At 46.0% G+C, this 16,088-nt stretch overlaps 1 protein-coding gene across 4 annotated transcripts in view; it reads right to left on the bottom strand.

Annotated features, from left to right (window-relative positions):
* The window catches only part of LOC109879561 (cytohesin-1), a 118,826-nt gene that overhangs the window by 43,296 nt on the left and 59,442 nt on the right, over positions 1-16,088 (bottom strand). For all 4 annotated transcript variants that reach the window (XM_031813807.1, XM_031813805.1, XM_031813806.1 and 1 more), the window contains exon 2: positions 299-381. In XM_031813807.1, coding sequence (XP_031669667.1) covers positions 299-381 — 83 coding nt within the window. The remainder of the gene's footprint in view (positions 1-298; positions 382-16,088) is intronic.

Genomic DNA, 16,088 nt, shown 5'->3' with positions numbered 1-16,088 from the left:
CTAAGTGGTATGTTTCTCGTGACATGGCTGGAGCACTGGGGGTGATGATTTAACAGGTTTGGAAAGGAGAGACAGACTTCTACTGTACTTTACACAACTACGGATCAGTGTGTGTCTGGAACACATTATGATACTGGGAGATGCTGATACTGATGTAACCCCCAATACATCTTAACACACCTCTCTCCTCCCCCCACACACACACACACACCTCTCTCCTCCTCGCCACACACACACACACCTCTCTCCCCCTCCCCTCACACACACACACCTCTCCTCCTCCACACACACACTATACCTGAATGTCTTCCAGCAGCTCTTGCTTGCGTCGGCGGATGTTTTCCAGCTCATGCTGCTCCTCAGGGGTGAGGTCATCTGGCACTGTGGGGACACAGAGAGAGAGGTTAGGTTTGGGTTATCCCAAAATACTCACAGAACACACCTTCCTAGGCCCTATCATTCTCACTGTAGCCTACCTGTTCCCTTAGGCAGGGTAATGAGACAAACCTAGCAAAAAGAGATTGAAGGCTCTGAGTAGGGTCTGGGAGCCTAGAGAGAAGGAACGAGGAGAAAGAGAGGAAGAGAGAGACAGAGAGAGAGAATGAGGAGAAAGAGAGGAAGAGAGAGACAGAGAAAGAACGAGGAGAAAGAGAGGAAGAGAGAGACAGAGAAAGAACGAGGAGAAAGAGAGAGAAGGAAATAACTAGAGGAGAGGGTGAGAGGTCTGTTTTGGAAGTAAGATAAATCGATAACCGCCAAAAACACTGAAAGCTAAGGAGACGATAAGGCTTCCTGCACACCGAGCCTTAGCCTACATTAGAACAGTCCAAGAGAAAGAGTTGAGATTTCCCAGCAGTACAGGGCAGCCTGCCGGAAGACTACTGCCCATGTTTACAAACACTCCAAGAACAGTCAGGTCCACAGCACATCACACTGAAGCAATAAGACAGCGTTTCCCCACATTCATTTACAAGTGGGTTGTAAAGGCCACACTACAACAACACCAAGGGCCTAAAATCAAACCATTTGAAACCAAATGATTTTAGACAGGGGGAAACGAGACCTATACAGTGTGGTAGGAAACACTGCAACAAGCCAGAACAACCCTACCCCCTTCACACAGATAACTCCACCTGCCAGGACATGATGCCCTAGTTCAGGACTAACAGCTCCGCCTCACATCACATCCACCACCAACACCACAAAGGGCAACAAACAGGATGAAGGTTCTGTAATGGTCTGTGGCTCCTCCAGTTCACACTAGACATGCTCTATACTGCACTCTGGGGGATCATATCCTCTGGTCGAAGTGAAATACAAGCCCAGGACAGTAGTGTCAGGACAGCAGTGTCAGGACAGCAGTGCCAGGACAGCAGTGCCAGGACAGCAGTGCCAGGACAGCAGTGTCAGGACAGCAGTGTCAGGACAGCAGTGCCAGGACAGCAGTGTCAGGACAGCAGTGCCAGGACAGCAGTGCCAGGACAGCAGTGCCAGGACAGCAGTGTCAGGACAGCAGTGTCAGGACAGCAGTGTCAGGACAGCAGTGCCAGGACAGCAGTGTCAGGACAGCAGTGCCAGGACATCAGTGCCAGGACATCAGTGTCAGGACAGCAGTGTCAGGACAGCAGTGTCAGGACAGCAGTGTCAGGCCAGCAGTGTCAGGACAGCAGTGCCAGGACAGCAGTGTCAGGACAGCAGTGCCAGGACAGCAGTGTCAGGACAGCAGTGTCAGGACAGCAGTGTCAGGACAGCAGTGCCAGGACAGCAGTGTCAGGACAGCAGTGTCAGGACAGCAGTGTCAGGACAGCAGTGCCAGGCCAGCAGTGTCAGGCCAGCAGTGCCAGGACAGCAGTGCCAGGACAGCAGTGTCAGGACAGCAGTGCCATGACAGCAGTGTCAGGACAGCAGTGTCAGGCCAGCAGTGCCAGGACAGCAGTGCCAGGACAGCAGTGCCAGGCCAGCAGTGTCAGGACAGCAGTGCCAGGACAGCAGTGTCAGGACAGCAGTGCCAGGACAGCAGTGTCAGGACAGCAGTGCCAGGACAGCAGTGTCAGGACAGCAGTGCCAGGCCAGCAGTGTCAGGCCAGCAGTGCCAGGACAGCAGTGCCAGGACAGCAGTGTCAGGACAGCAGTGCCATGACAGCAGTGTCAGGACAGCAGTGTCAGGCCAGCAGTGCCAGGACAGCAGTGCCAGGACAGCAGTGCCAGGCCAGCAGTGTCAGGACAGCAGTGCCAGGACAGCAGTGTCAGGACAGCAGTGCCAGGACAGCAGTGTCAGGACAGCAGTGCCAGGACAGCAGTGTCAGGACAGCAGTGCCAGGACAGCAGTGTCAGGACAGCAGTGTCAGGACAGCAGTGCCAGGACAGCAGTGTCAGGACAGTAGTGCCAGGACAGCAGTGTCAGGACAGCAGTGTCAGGACAGCAGTGCCAGGCCATCAGTGTCAGGACAGCAGTGTCAGGACAGCAGTGTCAGGACAGCAGTGCCAGGACAGCAGTGTCAGGACAGCAGTGTCAGGACAGCAGTGTCAGGACAGCAGTGCCAGGACAGCAGTGTCAGGACAGCAGTGTCAGGACAGCAGTGCCAGGCCAGCAGTGTCAGGACAGCAGTGTCAGGACAGCAGTGTCAGGACAGCAGTGCCAGGCCAGCAGTGTCAGGACAGCAGTGCCAGGCCAGCAGTGTCAGGACAGCAGTGCCAGGCCAGCAGTGCCAGGCCAGCAGTAGCGTGGCATATCTCAAAGCACTGTCACTGCCTGTACGGTTATTTTTAGCTTCCCCCGGGCCAAGGACTGAGGGAGGAGCAAGCTGTCCTGAATGATTGGGCTGCTCTGTGTGTGTGTGTGTGTGTGTGTGTGTGTGTGTGTGTGTGTGTGTGTGTGTGTGTGTGTGTGTGTGTGTGTGTGTGTGTGTGTGTGTGTGTGTGTGTGTGTGTGTGTCAGGGCCATTGAAAGTAAAGGAGAGAGCCATTCCTATACAGCACTAACCAAAGGTGACACCATTCACAACACAACAAATTATTTCATACATGTTGAGACAACAAGACACTTTCCTCAACAATCAACGATCCATGTCTGAGTCTCTCGAACCCAATGGATCAACTTCCTGTTAAAACACAGGCGATAAGAAAGGTGGTTCCTGTAAGAACGGCCACTCCATGGGGGTGTGAACCCTCTGGTGACCCCTCTCCTCCCTCAACACCCAGGAGATCATAAGCTGGAGGTTCATAGGTCAAAGATCATGGGCTGTGGTTGACTCCTGGTGGGGCTCACTAGAAGACCAACAAGCCCAGGAACGGGGAGGGATGGAGACCAGTGTGTATTTATGGATACAGGTCCAGCACAAGGATCTATGGGGAAAGAGCTCAGCCAGAAAGAACAAGTCATGTATTTTTGAGACACAACATATACACACACACACACACACCTCACCACACCAAAGCACGTATGCGTGTGCATGCACGAATGTCCACACCAAACGTGCCCCCCCCCCCCCTCATAATTCATGACACCTACCACAGGGGCTTCACTCAAGGCTGAGAAAATACTCATGTAAAAGCTAAATATATGTGATCTGGAAAATGCTGAATTTATCTGAAATTCCAACCGAAAACAAACACAGAAATTAGAGGGCAAAATTTAAATGCATCATTTAAATATTGAAAGTAACTGTCAAACCCAATAGCTTGATGAGAAGAACACTTTGAATCCCAAACTAGAATGTCTGGTCATTTTAAACAGGGATAATAGACTACAGGGGTCATAAAGAATGACAAGGGTTTCTGATTGGACAAATCCAGGTAGTTCCTCCCTGTTTCAGTTAGTTTCTATTGGGTTTGGTGTCTAATGAACATGACCCAGGGTTCTTCCTCAGCCTCGTCCACCTTTCAACGGTAATGCCGGAAACCGGCCGCACAGATGCCTCCAAAATTCTGTCTGTCTGTCTGTGCCTGCCTGCCTGTCTGTGTCTGCCTGCCTGCCTGTCTGTGTCTGCCTGCCCGTCTGTCTGTCTGCCTGTCTGCCTGTCTGTGTCTGCCTACCTGTCTGTCTGTCTGTCTCTGCCTGTCTCTGCCTGTCTGTCTGCCTGTCTGTCAGTCAAGGCTAAGACATTGACCATGTCTGTTAGACACACAGCTAAATAAATACTGAATGGCCTTTTCTTTCTTTCTGCAGGCAGTCAGAATGTCCTTGAGACGGAGAATGTATTTGATACCTGGCCCTACATACTGTACACACTAGAGGTCGACAGATTATGATTTTTCAACGCCGATACCGATTATTGGAGGACAAAAAAAAGCCGATACCGATTAATCGGTCGATTTTTTAATGTATTTGTAATAATGACAATTACAACAATACTGAATGAACACTTATTTTAACTTCATATAATACAGCAATCAAATCAATTTAGCCTCAAATAAATAATTAAACATGTTCAATTTGGTTTAAATAATGCAAAAACAAAGTGTTGGAGAAGAAAGTAAAAGTGCAATATGTGCCATGTAAGAAAGCTAATGTTTAAGTTCCTTGCTCAGAACATATGAAAGCTGGTGGTTCCTTTTAACATGAGTCTTCAATATCCCCAGGTAAGAAGTTTTAGGTTGTAGTTATTATAGGAATTATAGGACTATTTCCCTCTATACCATTTGTATTTCATTAACCTTTGACAATTGGATGTTCTTATAGGAACTTTAGTATTGCCAGTGTAACAGTATAGCTTCCGTCCCTCTCCTCGCCCCTACCTGGGCTCGAACAGGAACACATCGACAACAGCCACCCTCGAAGCAGCATTACCCATGCAGAGCAAGGGGAACAACTACTCCAAGACTCAGAGCGAGTGACGTTTGAAACCCTATTAGCGTGCACCCCGCTAACTAGCTAGCCATTTCACTTCACATCATTACACCAGCCTAATCTCGGGAGTTGATAGGCTTGCAGTCATAAACAGCAGAGCTGCTGGCAAAACGCACGAAAGTGCTGTTTGAATGAATGCTTATGAGCCTGCTGGTGCCTACCAGCGCTCAGACTGCTCTATCAAATCATAGACTTAATTATAATAACACACAGAAATACGAGATTTAGGTCTTTAATATGGTCGAATCCGGAAACTATTACCTCGAAAACAAAACATTTATTCTTTCAGTGAAATACGGAACCGTTCCGTATTTTATCCAACGGGTGGCATCCATCAGTCTAAATATTGCTGTTACATTGTACAACCTTCAATGTTATGTCATAATTACGTAAAATTCTGGCAAATTAGTTCGCAATGAGCCAGGCGGCCCAAACTGTTGCATATACCCTGACTCTGTGTGCAATGAACGCAAGAGAAGTGACACAATTTCACCTGGTTAATATTGACTGCTAACCTGGATTTCTTTTAGCTAAATATGCAGGTTTAAAAATATATACTTCTGTGTATTGATTTTAAGAAAGGCATTGATGTTTATGGTTAGGTACACGTTGGCACAACGACAGTCCTTATTCACGAATGCGCACTGCATCGATTATATGGAACGCAGGACACGCTAGATAAACTAGTAATATCATCAACCATGTGTAGTTATAACTAGTGATTATAATTGATTAAGTTTAATGCTAGCTAGCAACTTACCTTGGCTTCTTACTGCATTTGCGTAACAGACAGGCTCCTCGTGGAGTGCAATGTAAGGCAGGTGGTTAGAGCGTTGGACTAGTTAACCGTAAGGTTGCAAGATTGAATCCCTGAGCTGACAAGGTAAAAATCTGTCGTTCTGCCCTTGAACAAGGCAGTTAACCAACCGTTCCTAGGCCGTCATTGAAAGTAAGAATGTGTTCTTAAATGACTTCTCTAGTTAAATAAAGATGAAATAAAGGTGTAAAAAAATAAAAAATAATAATAAATCGGCAAATTCGGCGTCCAAAATGACCAATTTCCGATTGTTATGAATACTTGAAATCGGCCATTCCGATTAATCGGTCGACCTCTTGTACACACGCGCACACACACATACTGTACACTCGCACACACTGCTGCTGATAGGCCGTGTAGGAATCCTAATCCAATAGGGCAGATTTGACTTCATGGCGTGTTACATTTCATGGGCCTCATCTACCATCGATTGTCCAAGTGAATGTCACGCTGAGTAAAGCCAGAGCAGTGCTGTGTGCTTAACAGACACAACAGGAAATGAACTCCTCATCCTGAAAGAGAAGTCATACTGGGTGGATGCATCAGGGGAAACAACATACAGAGACACCCACTGCATTCCTGTCTTGACTGGTAGGGACAGTTAGAAGAACATCACAAAACCCAGAGAGAGAACGAACTAAAGAGAGAGAGAGAGAGAGAGAGACAGAGAACAAACTAAAAAGAGAGACAGAGAGAGACCGAACTAAAGAGAGACAGAGAGAGAACGAACTAAAGAGAGAGAGAGAGAGAGACAGAGAACGAACTAAAGAGAGAGACAGAGAACAAACTAAAAAGAGAGACAGAGAGAGAACGAACTAAAGAGAGAGAGAGAGAGAGAACGAACTAAAGAGAGAGAGAGAGAGAACGAACTAAAGAGAGAGAGAGAGAGAACGAACTAAAGAGAGAGAGAGAGAGAACGAACTAAAGAGAGAGAGAGAGAACGAACTAAAGAGAGAGAGAGAGAACGAACTAAAGAGAGAGAGAGAGAACGAACTAAAGAGAGAGAACGAACTAAAGAGAGAGAGAGAGAACGAACTAAAGAGAGAGAGAGAGAGAGAACGAACTAAAGAGAGAGAGAACGAACTAGAGAGAGAGAGAACTAGAGAGAGAACTAAAGAGAGACAGATAGAGAGAATGAACTAAAGAGAGAGAACTAACTAGAGAGAGAGAGAACTAAGAGACAGAGAGAGAACGAACTAAATAGAGAGAGAACTAAGAGAGAGAGAGAACAGAGAGAACTAAAGAGAGAGAGAGAACGAACTAAAGAGAGAGAGAGAAGAGAGAGAGAGAACAAACTAGAGAGAGAGAGAGAGAGGGAGAGAGCGAGAACAAAGAGAGAGAGAACTAAAGAGAGACAGAGAGAGAACGAACTAAAGAGAGAGAACTAAAGAGAGACAGAGAGAGAACGAACTAAAGAGAGAGAGAGAAAGAGAACTAAAGAGAGAACGAACTAGAGAGAAAGTGAGCGAGAGAGAACTAGAGACAGAGAGAGAGAACGAACTAAAGAGAGAGAGAGAGAGAACGAACTAGAGAGAGAGAGAGAGAGAGAGAGAACGAACTAAAGAGAAAGAGAGAGAACGAACGAGAGAGAGATAACGAACGAGAGAGAGAGAGAGAGAACGAACTAGAGAGAGAGAGAGACATAGACAGAAATACACAGAGAGAGAGAGAGAGAGAGAGAGAGAGAGAGAGACATAGACAGAAATACACAGAGAGAGAGAGAGAGAGAGAGAGAGAGAGAGAGAGAGAGAGAGAGAGAGAGAGAGAGAGAGAGAGAGAGAGAGAGACCAAGGCATCCCTTAACTACGGCCTTCCTCCTATAATACTATAGCTACCCTCTTCCCCAGACATTGACATGGCAGGCTATTCAGCGCCATATCAGAAACACAGCCTTAGCCGCAGGTCAAATACTCTGCTTCACATCAGACAACCACATGAGGGAGTAGTCCGTTCCTGTTGTGACATCAGTGCCATGTCACACTCACTTCCCTTCTCAGAATGTAAGTCTGTGTCCCCAATGGCACCCATAGTGCACTATAAAGACCTGGGCCCTACTGAAAAGTGGTGCACTATAAATGAAATACTCTGCCATTTGGCAAACACAGTAAGAGAGAAGGGGGGGTTGGGAAAACACTTCCACCTTCACTAATTGCTGAGGGGAACTGTGTCGGGATACTGGGAGAATATTGCCTGTGATTGCTGTTGTTTGGCTGTCACTGATCAGGCCACTTGCATATAACGAACACTAAAGATTCCCCCTGCTGCCACAGTAGGGCAAGCAGCAGAGATGTGTGTCTGCATATATGTGTGTGTGTGTGTGTGTGTGTGTGTGTGTGTGTGTGTGTGTGTGTGTGTGTGTGTGTGTGTGTGTGTGTGTGTGTGTGTGTGTGTGTGTGTGTGTGTGTGTGTGTGTAATCTGTCTGTCCCTGGAAACCAGTGTGATGAAACAGATTTACTGTGGTTCCCCCCCTAACAAAAAGCTCCCTAGAAAGGACTTTCCTATATCATGTCAGCCATATTGAGTATGAATACAGAGGTCAAATTATTGTCTTGTTGTATTGTCACTTCTAGTGTTGCATGGTATACCCACACTTCACTACCTTTTCTATACTAGAACATGAAAAACGGTTCAGTAGAATAATTTGTGTAACTTTAGGTACTTTAGGTATGTGTCTCGCGGATCAAGTCTGTCAGCGCAGCCAATGTCTCCCTTAATAGGCCAAAAACACTGTGCCTTCTCCACTCAGCCTGTACTGGGAGTCTGATCTCCACTCAGGCTGTACTGGGAGTTTGATCTCCACTCAGCCGGTACTGGGAGTCTGATCTCCACTCAGCCTGTACTGGGAGTCTGATCTCCACTCAGCCTGTACTGGGAGTCTGATCTCCACTCAGCCTGTACTGGGAGTCTGATCTCCACTCAGCCTGTACTGGGAGTCTGATCTCCACTCAGCCTGTACTGGGAGTCTGATCTCCACTCAGCCTGTACTGGGAGTCTGATCTCCACTCAGCCTGTACTGGGAGTCTGATCTCCACTAAGCCTGTACTGGGAGTCTGATCTCCACTCAGCCTGTACTGGGAGTCTGATCTCCACTCAGCCTGTACTGGGAGTCTGATCTCCACTCAGCCTGTACTGGGAGTCTGATCTCCACTCAGCCTGTACTGGGAGTCTGATCTCCACTCAGCCTGTACTGGGAGTCTGATCTCCACTCAGCCTGTACTGGGAGTCTGATCTCCACTCAGCCTGTACTGGGAGTCTGATCTCCACTCAGCCTGTACTGGGAGTCTGATCTCCACTCAGCTTGTACTGGGAGTCTGATCTCCACTCAGCTTGTACTGGGAGTCTGATCTCCACTCAGCTTGTACTGGGAGTCTGATCTCCACTCAGCCTGTACTGGGAGTCTGATCTCCACTCAGCCTGTACTGGGAGTGTGATCTCCACTCAACCTGTACTGGGAGTCTGATCTCCACTCAGCCTGTACTGGGAGTCTGATCTCCACTCAGCCTGTACTGGGAGTCTGATCTCCACTCAGCCTGTACTGGGAGTCTGATCTCCACTCAGCCTGTACAGAAGTTAACACACTTGAATAATGTGACACGGCATGTAGGAACTGTTAAATGACTTGTTACTATACCCAGACAGGCTAGAAAACTTTACAATGCTAGAAGATACCGGTGGCTTCCAGCTTTGTTGGCTACCTTTCCTTGCTTACAGCTGAAGCCAACATCCATTCACTACCGCTAGAACCATGTGATAATATGCTAACCATTACGCAAAACATACTGATTTCCAAACGGATTCAAAAGTGATTGCCATCAAAACGTTATTAATTCACTTAACTTGCTCTCTGTCACGTCTCTCCGTGAATTATGTCATTACTGGTTAAAGAGCGAGCACACTTTTATAAAATAAGTTACTTCTATGCAGATGTTGTTTATCAGTACCATAAAATGAGTCCCAATTGGAAGGGAAACGGATTGTTTGCCATCTGAAGCCCCATGAAATCAGCCAAAACAAGCTCAACTCAATGCATTCTCTCACTCCTATTCAACATGCATTCCCCCTGTGTTGTGAATAGGCTACATCTTGATTTTACCAGTTGATAAATAGATTTACCATTGAAACACACACACACACACACACACACACACACACACACACACACACACACACACACAACGTGCAACAATAGAAGCTGAGAGACATGAGAGTGGGAGATGGGGGATGAAGAGAGGTGTCGTTATATAGTCATGAGATGAAGTGACATAGCATCACATTCATCATTAGGTGGAGAACACAGAATCTCCCCTCTCTGTATCTCAGAAAAACCCTGCATTTACTGGAGCAGATCAATACATCGCCAGAGGTCAGAGGTCAGCATGATGACAGCCAATCTCAGTCTCACAGTAGCCAACCAGAGGGAGAGGCCTGACAGAGCGTGGGATGAGAGAGACACACCGCCCACGTCCTGTTTTCTAGGGCCTAGTACTGCCTGGAAAGCAGGCCATTCAGGGGAAACACACACACCTCAGGCTTACTGTTCACCCCTGCTGTGCTTGGCGCTGTGTCAGCACTCTCACAACCCATTATGTTTCCTCTGAAACTCTCCATAATAAAACAGTAACACTATCTACCAGGTAGAACAGGCAATAGAAACTAACTCTGTTGACAGTCCAAATATCTTGGCCACAGCAACACCATGGGCCTCTGGGTGGCTCACAGGAAGGTAGGGAGATAAACAGTGTCCAGCCGAAGAGAACTGTTCTGGCACAGACATCAGATGTGTCTTTCACACTTTAGGGCCAACCCAAACCATACTGTTCTGGCACAGACATCAGATGTGTCTTTCACACTTTAGGGCCAACCCAAACCATACTGTTCTGGCACAGACATCAGATGTGTCTTTCACACTTTAGGGCCAACCCAAACCATACTGTTCTGGCACAGACATCAGATGTCTCTTTCACACTTTAGGGCCAACCCAAACCATACTGTTCTGGCACAGACATCAGATGTGTCTTTCACACTTTAGGGCCAACCCAAACCATACTGTTCTGGCACAGACATCAGATGTGTCTTTCACACTTTAGGGCCAACCCAAACCATACTGTTCTGGCACAGACATCAGATGTCTCTTTCACACTTTAGGGCCAACCCAAACCATACTGTTCTGGCACAGACATCAGATGTGTCTTTCACACTTTAAGGCCAACCCAAACCATACTGTTCTGGCACAGACATCAGATGTGTCTTTCACACTTTAGGGCCAACCCAAACCATACTGTTCTGGCACAGACATCAGATGTCTCTTTCACACTTTAGGGCCAACCCAAACCATACTGTGCTGGCTCAGACTTCAGATGTGTCTTTCACACTTTAGGGCCAACCCAAACCATACTGTTCTGGCACAGACATCAGATGTCTCTTTCACACTTTAGGGCCAACCCAAACCATACTGTTCTGGCACAGACATCAGATGTCTCTTTCACACTTTAGGGCCAACCCAAACCATACTGTTCTGGCACAGACATCAGATGTGTCTTTCACACTTTAGGGCCAACCCAAACCATACTGTTCTGGCACAGACATCAGATGTCTCTTTCACACTTTAGGGCCAACCCAAACCATACTGTTCTGGCACAGACATCAGATGTCTCTTTCACACTTTAGGGCCAACCCAAACCATACTGTTCTGGCACAGACATCAGATGTGTCTTTCACACTTTAGGGCCAACCCAAACCATACTGTTCTGGCACAGACATCAGATGTCTCTTTCACACTTTAGGGCCAACCCAAACCATACTGTTCTGGCACAGTCATCAGATGTCTCTTTCACACTTTAGGGCCAACCCAAACCATACTGTTCTGGCACAGACATCAGATGTGTCTTTCACACTTTAGGGCCAACCCAAACCATACTGTTCTGGCACAGACATCAGATGTCTCTTTCACACTTTAGGGCCAACCCAAACCATACTGTGCTGGCTCAGACATCAGATGTGTCTTTCACACTTTAGGGCCAACCCAAACCATACTGTGCTGGCTCAGATCTTTCCACATTTTCCTTTTCATACCGGTTCCAGCAACTATGGTGGATGGTGGACACACAAACAGACCAGCTCAGTACAGCTTGGTTTGACTCAGTAATGGTGAAAAACCCATTACAGGAGGATATCTCTTCAGGAACAGGGTTGGATTTAAACCCTACAGGAAGGTATGTCTCCATGAACAGAGTTGGAGTTAAACCTACAGGAAGGTATGTCTCCATGAACAGGGTTGGAGTTAAACCCTACAGGAAGGTATGTCTCCATGAACAGGGTTGGAGTTTAACCTACAGGACAGTATCTCTCTAGGAACAGGGTTGGAGTTAAACATACAGGAGGGTATGTCTCCATGAACAGGGTTGGAGTTAAACCCTACAGGACAGTATCTCTCCAGGAACAGGGTTGGAGTTAAAACCTACAGGAGGGTATGTCTCCATGAACTGGGTTGGAGTTAAACCCTACAACACGGTAACTCTCCAGGAACAGGGTTGGAGTTAAACCCTACAACACGGTAACTCTCCAGGAACAGGGTTGGAGTTAAACCCTACAACACGGTAACTCTCCAGGAACAGGGTTGGAGTTAAACCCTACAACAAAGTAACTCTCCAGGAACAGGGTTGGAGTTAAACCCTACAACACGGTAACTCTCCAGGAACAGGGTTGGAGTTAAAACCTACAACACGGTAACTCTCCAGGAACAGGGTTGGAGTTCAACCTACTATAGACAATCCAGTGTATGACAAAGGGCTTCTAAAGAGAGGTCAGATGTCTGGTGGTGGTACACACTATTCTGGGGTTTGACCTGCCTCAGCTAGCGGCTGAGCTTCAGCTCTCATTCTCACTGAGCCTAAATGAACCCTGATTTATAACTGACCCATTTATGTGGGTTGTTGTTTTATTTCCCAATAGACTTTGTGTCCAGTCAGACAGAGTTTTAGCTGCTATGTTGAGGAGCAGTTTGGTAAATGAGTCTGCAGTGTTATATGTAACGTACACAAACCTCAGTATTTTACAACTTCCTGCATGTGCAATACCCTGGACCACAATCCAGTTCATCTCTCTCGCCCCCTCTCAGATTGCCATCTTGGAAGGAGAGATACCAAACGACTGGTTTCCAAATCACTGGAGAATCTCCTCAGGAAATCAGGAAATTAAAATTCCAAAGGACAGCTCAAAGGAAATCTCTCTCTCTCCCCTGATCTGATTTGACCTAGTTTGGAGGTTGAGCTCAAAAACGTGACGGCCAAAATAAGCCGCTGTGTTCGTTCAGTCCCAGGTCCCTCTCATTACATAGGACACATTCCTGGGGCAGTGGCGCTCTCTGTGTTCGTTCAGTCCCAGGTCCCTCTCATTACATAGGACCCATTCCTGGGGCAGTGGCGCTCTCTGTGTTCGTTCAGTCCCAGGTCCCTCTCATTACATAGGACACATTCCTGGGGCAGTGGCGCTCTCTGTGTTCGTTCAGTCCCAGGTCCCTCTCATTACATAGGACACATTCCTGGGGCAGTGGCGCTGTCTGTGTTCGTTCAGTCCCAGGTCCCTCTCATTACATAGGACACATTCCTGGGGCAGTGGCGCTCTCTGTGTTCGTTCAGTCCCAGGTCCCTCTCATTACATAGGACACATTCCTGGGGCAGTGGCGCTCTCTGTGTTCGTTCAGTCCCAGGTCCCTCTCATTACATAGGACACATTCCTGGGGCAGTGGCGCTCTCTGTGTTCGTTCAGTCCCAGGTCCCTCTCATTACATAGGACACATTCCTGGGGCAGTGGCGCTCTCTGTGTTCGTTCAGTCCCAGGTCCCTCTCATTACATAGGACACATTCCTGGGGCAGTGGCGCTCTCTGTGTTCGTTCAGTCCCAGGTCCCTCTCATTACATAGGACACATTCCTGGGGCAGTGGCGCTGTCTGTGTTCGTTCAGTCCCAGGTCCCTCTCATTACATAGGACACATTCCTGGGGCAGTGGCGCTCTCTGTGTTCGTTCAGTCCCAGGTCCCTCTCATTACATAGGACACATTCCTGGGGCAGTGGCGCTCTCTGTGTTCGTTCAGTCCCAGGTCCCTCTCATTACATAGGACACATTCCTGGGGCAGTGGCGCTCTCTGTGTTCGTTCAGTCCCAGGTCCCTCTCATTACATAGGACACATTCCTGGGGCAGTGGCGCTCTCTGTGTTCGTTCAGTCCCAGGTCCCTCTCATTACATAGGACACATTCCTGGGGCAGGAACATAGTTATGAAAACAGATGTGAATACTGTGTGTAGCCTAACATAGTTATGAAAACAGATGTGAATACTGTGTGTAGCCTAACATAGTTATGAAAACAGATGTGAATACTGTGTGTAGCCTAACATACTTATGAAAACAGATGTGAATACTGTGTGTAGCCTAACATAGTTATGAAAACAGATGTGAATACTGTGTGTAGCCTAACATAGTTATGAAAACAGATGTGAATACTGTGTGTAGCCTAACATAGTTATGAAAACAGATGTGAATACTGTGTGTAGCCTAACATACTTATGAAAACAGATGTGAATACTGTGTGTAGCCTAACATAGTTATGAAAACAGATGTGAATACTGTGTGTAGCCTAACATAGTTATGAAAACAGATGAGAATACTGTGTGTAGCCTAACATAGTTATGAAAACAGATGTGAATACTGTGTGTAGCCTAACATAGTTATGAAAACAGATGTGAATACTGTGTGTAGCCTAACATAGTTATGAAAAGAGATGTGAATACTGTGTGTAGCCTAACATAGTTATGAAAAGAGATGTGAATACTGTGTGTAGCCTAACATAGTTATGAAAACAGATGTGAATACTGTGTGTAGCCTAACATAGTTATGAAAAGAGACGTGAATACTGTGTGTAGCCTAACATAGTTATGAAAAGAGATGTGAATACTGTGTGTAGCCTAACATAGTTATGAAAACAGATGTGAATACTGTGTGTAGCCTAACATAGTTATGAAAACAGATGTGAATACTGTGTGTAGCCTAACATAGTTATGAAAACAGATGTGAATACTGTGTGTAGCCTAACATAGTTATGAAAACAGATGTGAATACTGTGTGTAGCCTAACATAGTTATGAAAACAGATGTGAATACTGTGTGTAGCCTAACATAGTTATGAAAACAGATGTGAATACTGTGTGTAGCCTAACATAGTTATGAAAACAGATGTGAATACTGTGTGTAGCCTAACATAGTTATGAAAACAGATGTGAATACTGTGTGTAGCCTAACATAGTTATGAAAACAGATGTGAATACTGTGTGTAGCCTAACATAGTTATGAAAACAGATGTGAATACTGTGTGTAGCCTAACATAGTTATGAAAACAGATGTGAATACTGTGTGTAGCCTAACATAGTTATGAAAACAGATGTGAATACTGTGTGTAGCCTAACATAGTTATGAAAACAGATGTGAATACTGTGTGTAGCCTAACATAGTTATGAAAACAGATGTGAATACTGTGTGTAGCCTAACATAGTTATGAAAACAGATGTGAATACTGTGTGTAGCCTAACATAGTTATGAAAAGAGATGTGAATACTGTGTGTAGCCTAACATAGTTATGAAAACAGATGTGAATACTGTGTGTAGCCTAACATAGTTATGAAAACAGATGTGAAAACTGTGTGTAGCCTAACATAGTTATGAAAACAGATGTGAATACTGTGTGTAGCCTAACATAGTTATGAAAAGAGATGTGAATACTGTGTGTAGCCTAACATAGTTATGAAAACAGATGTGAATACTGTGTGTAGCCTAACATAGTTATGAAAAGAGATGTGAATACTGTGTGTAGCCTAACATAGTTATGAAAAGAGATGTGAATACAGCAAATACTTGTACTATTGTGTCTGTAGTGAGGATGTGTAGTAATGTGTAGTAATCAGTAAGTGTGTAGTGAGGATGTGTAGTAATGTGTAGTATCAGTAAGTGTTCCAGGGAGGATGTGTAGTAATGTGTAGTAATCAGTAAGTGTGTAGTGAGGATGTGTAGTAATGTGTAGTAATCAGTGTGTGTAGTGAGGATGTGTAGTAATGTGTAGTAATCAATAAGTGTTCCAGGGAGGATGTGTAGTAATGTGTAGTAATCAGTGTGTGTAGTGAGGATGTGTAGTAATGTGTAGTAATCAATAAGTGTTCCAGGGAGGATGTGTAGTAATCAGTAAGGGTTCCAGGGAGGATGTGTAGTAATGTGTAGTAATCCGTGTGTGTAGTGAGGATGAGTAGTAATGTGTAGTAATCAGTAAGTGTGTAGTGAGGATGTGTAGTAATGTGTAGTAATCAGTAAGTGTGTAGTGAGGATGTGTAGTAATGTGTAGTAATTAGTAAGTGTTCCAGGGAGGATGTGTAGTAATGT

Source organism: Oncorhynchus kisutch, unplaced genomic scaffold (genome assembly GCF_002021735.2).
Source record: "Oncorhynchus kisutch isolate 150728-3 unplaced genomic scaffold, Okis_V2 Okis06b-Okis10b_hom, whole genome shotgun sequence".
Taxonomy (NCBI): domain Eukaryota; kingdom Metazoa; phylum Chordata; class Actinopteri; order Salmoniformes; family Salmonidae; genus Oncorhynchus; species Oncorhynchus kisutch.
Note: the sequence above shows the minus strand (reverse complement) of the source record. Positions and strands in the feature narration are given on the sequence as shown.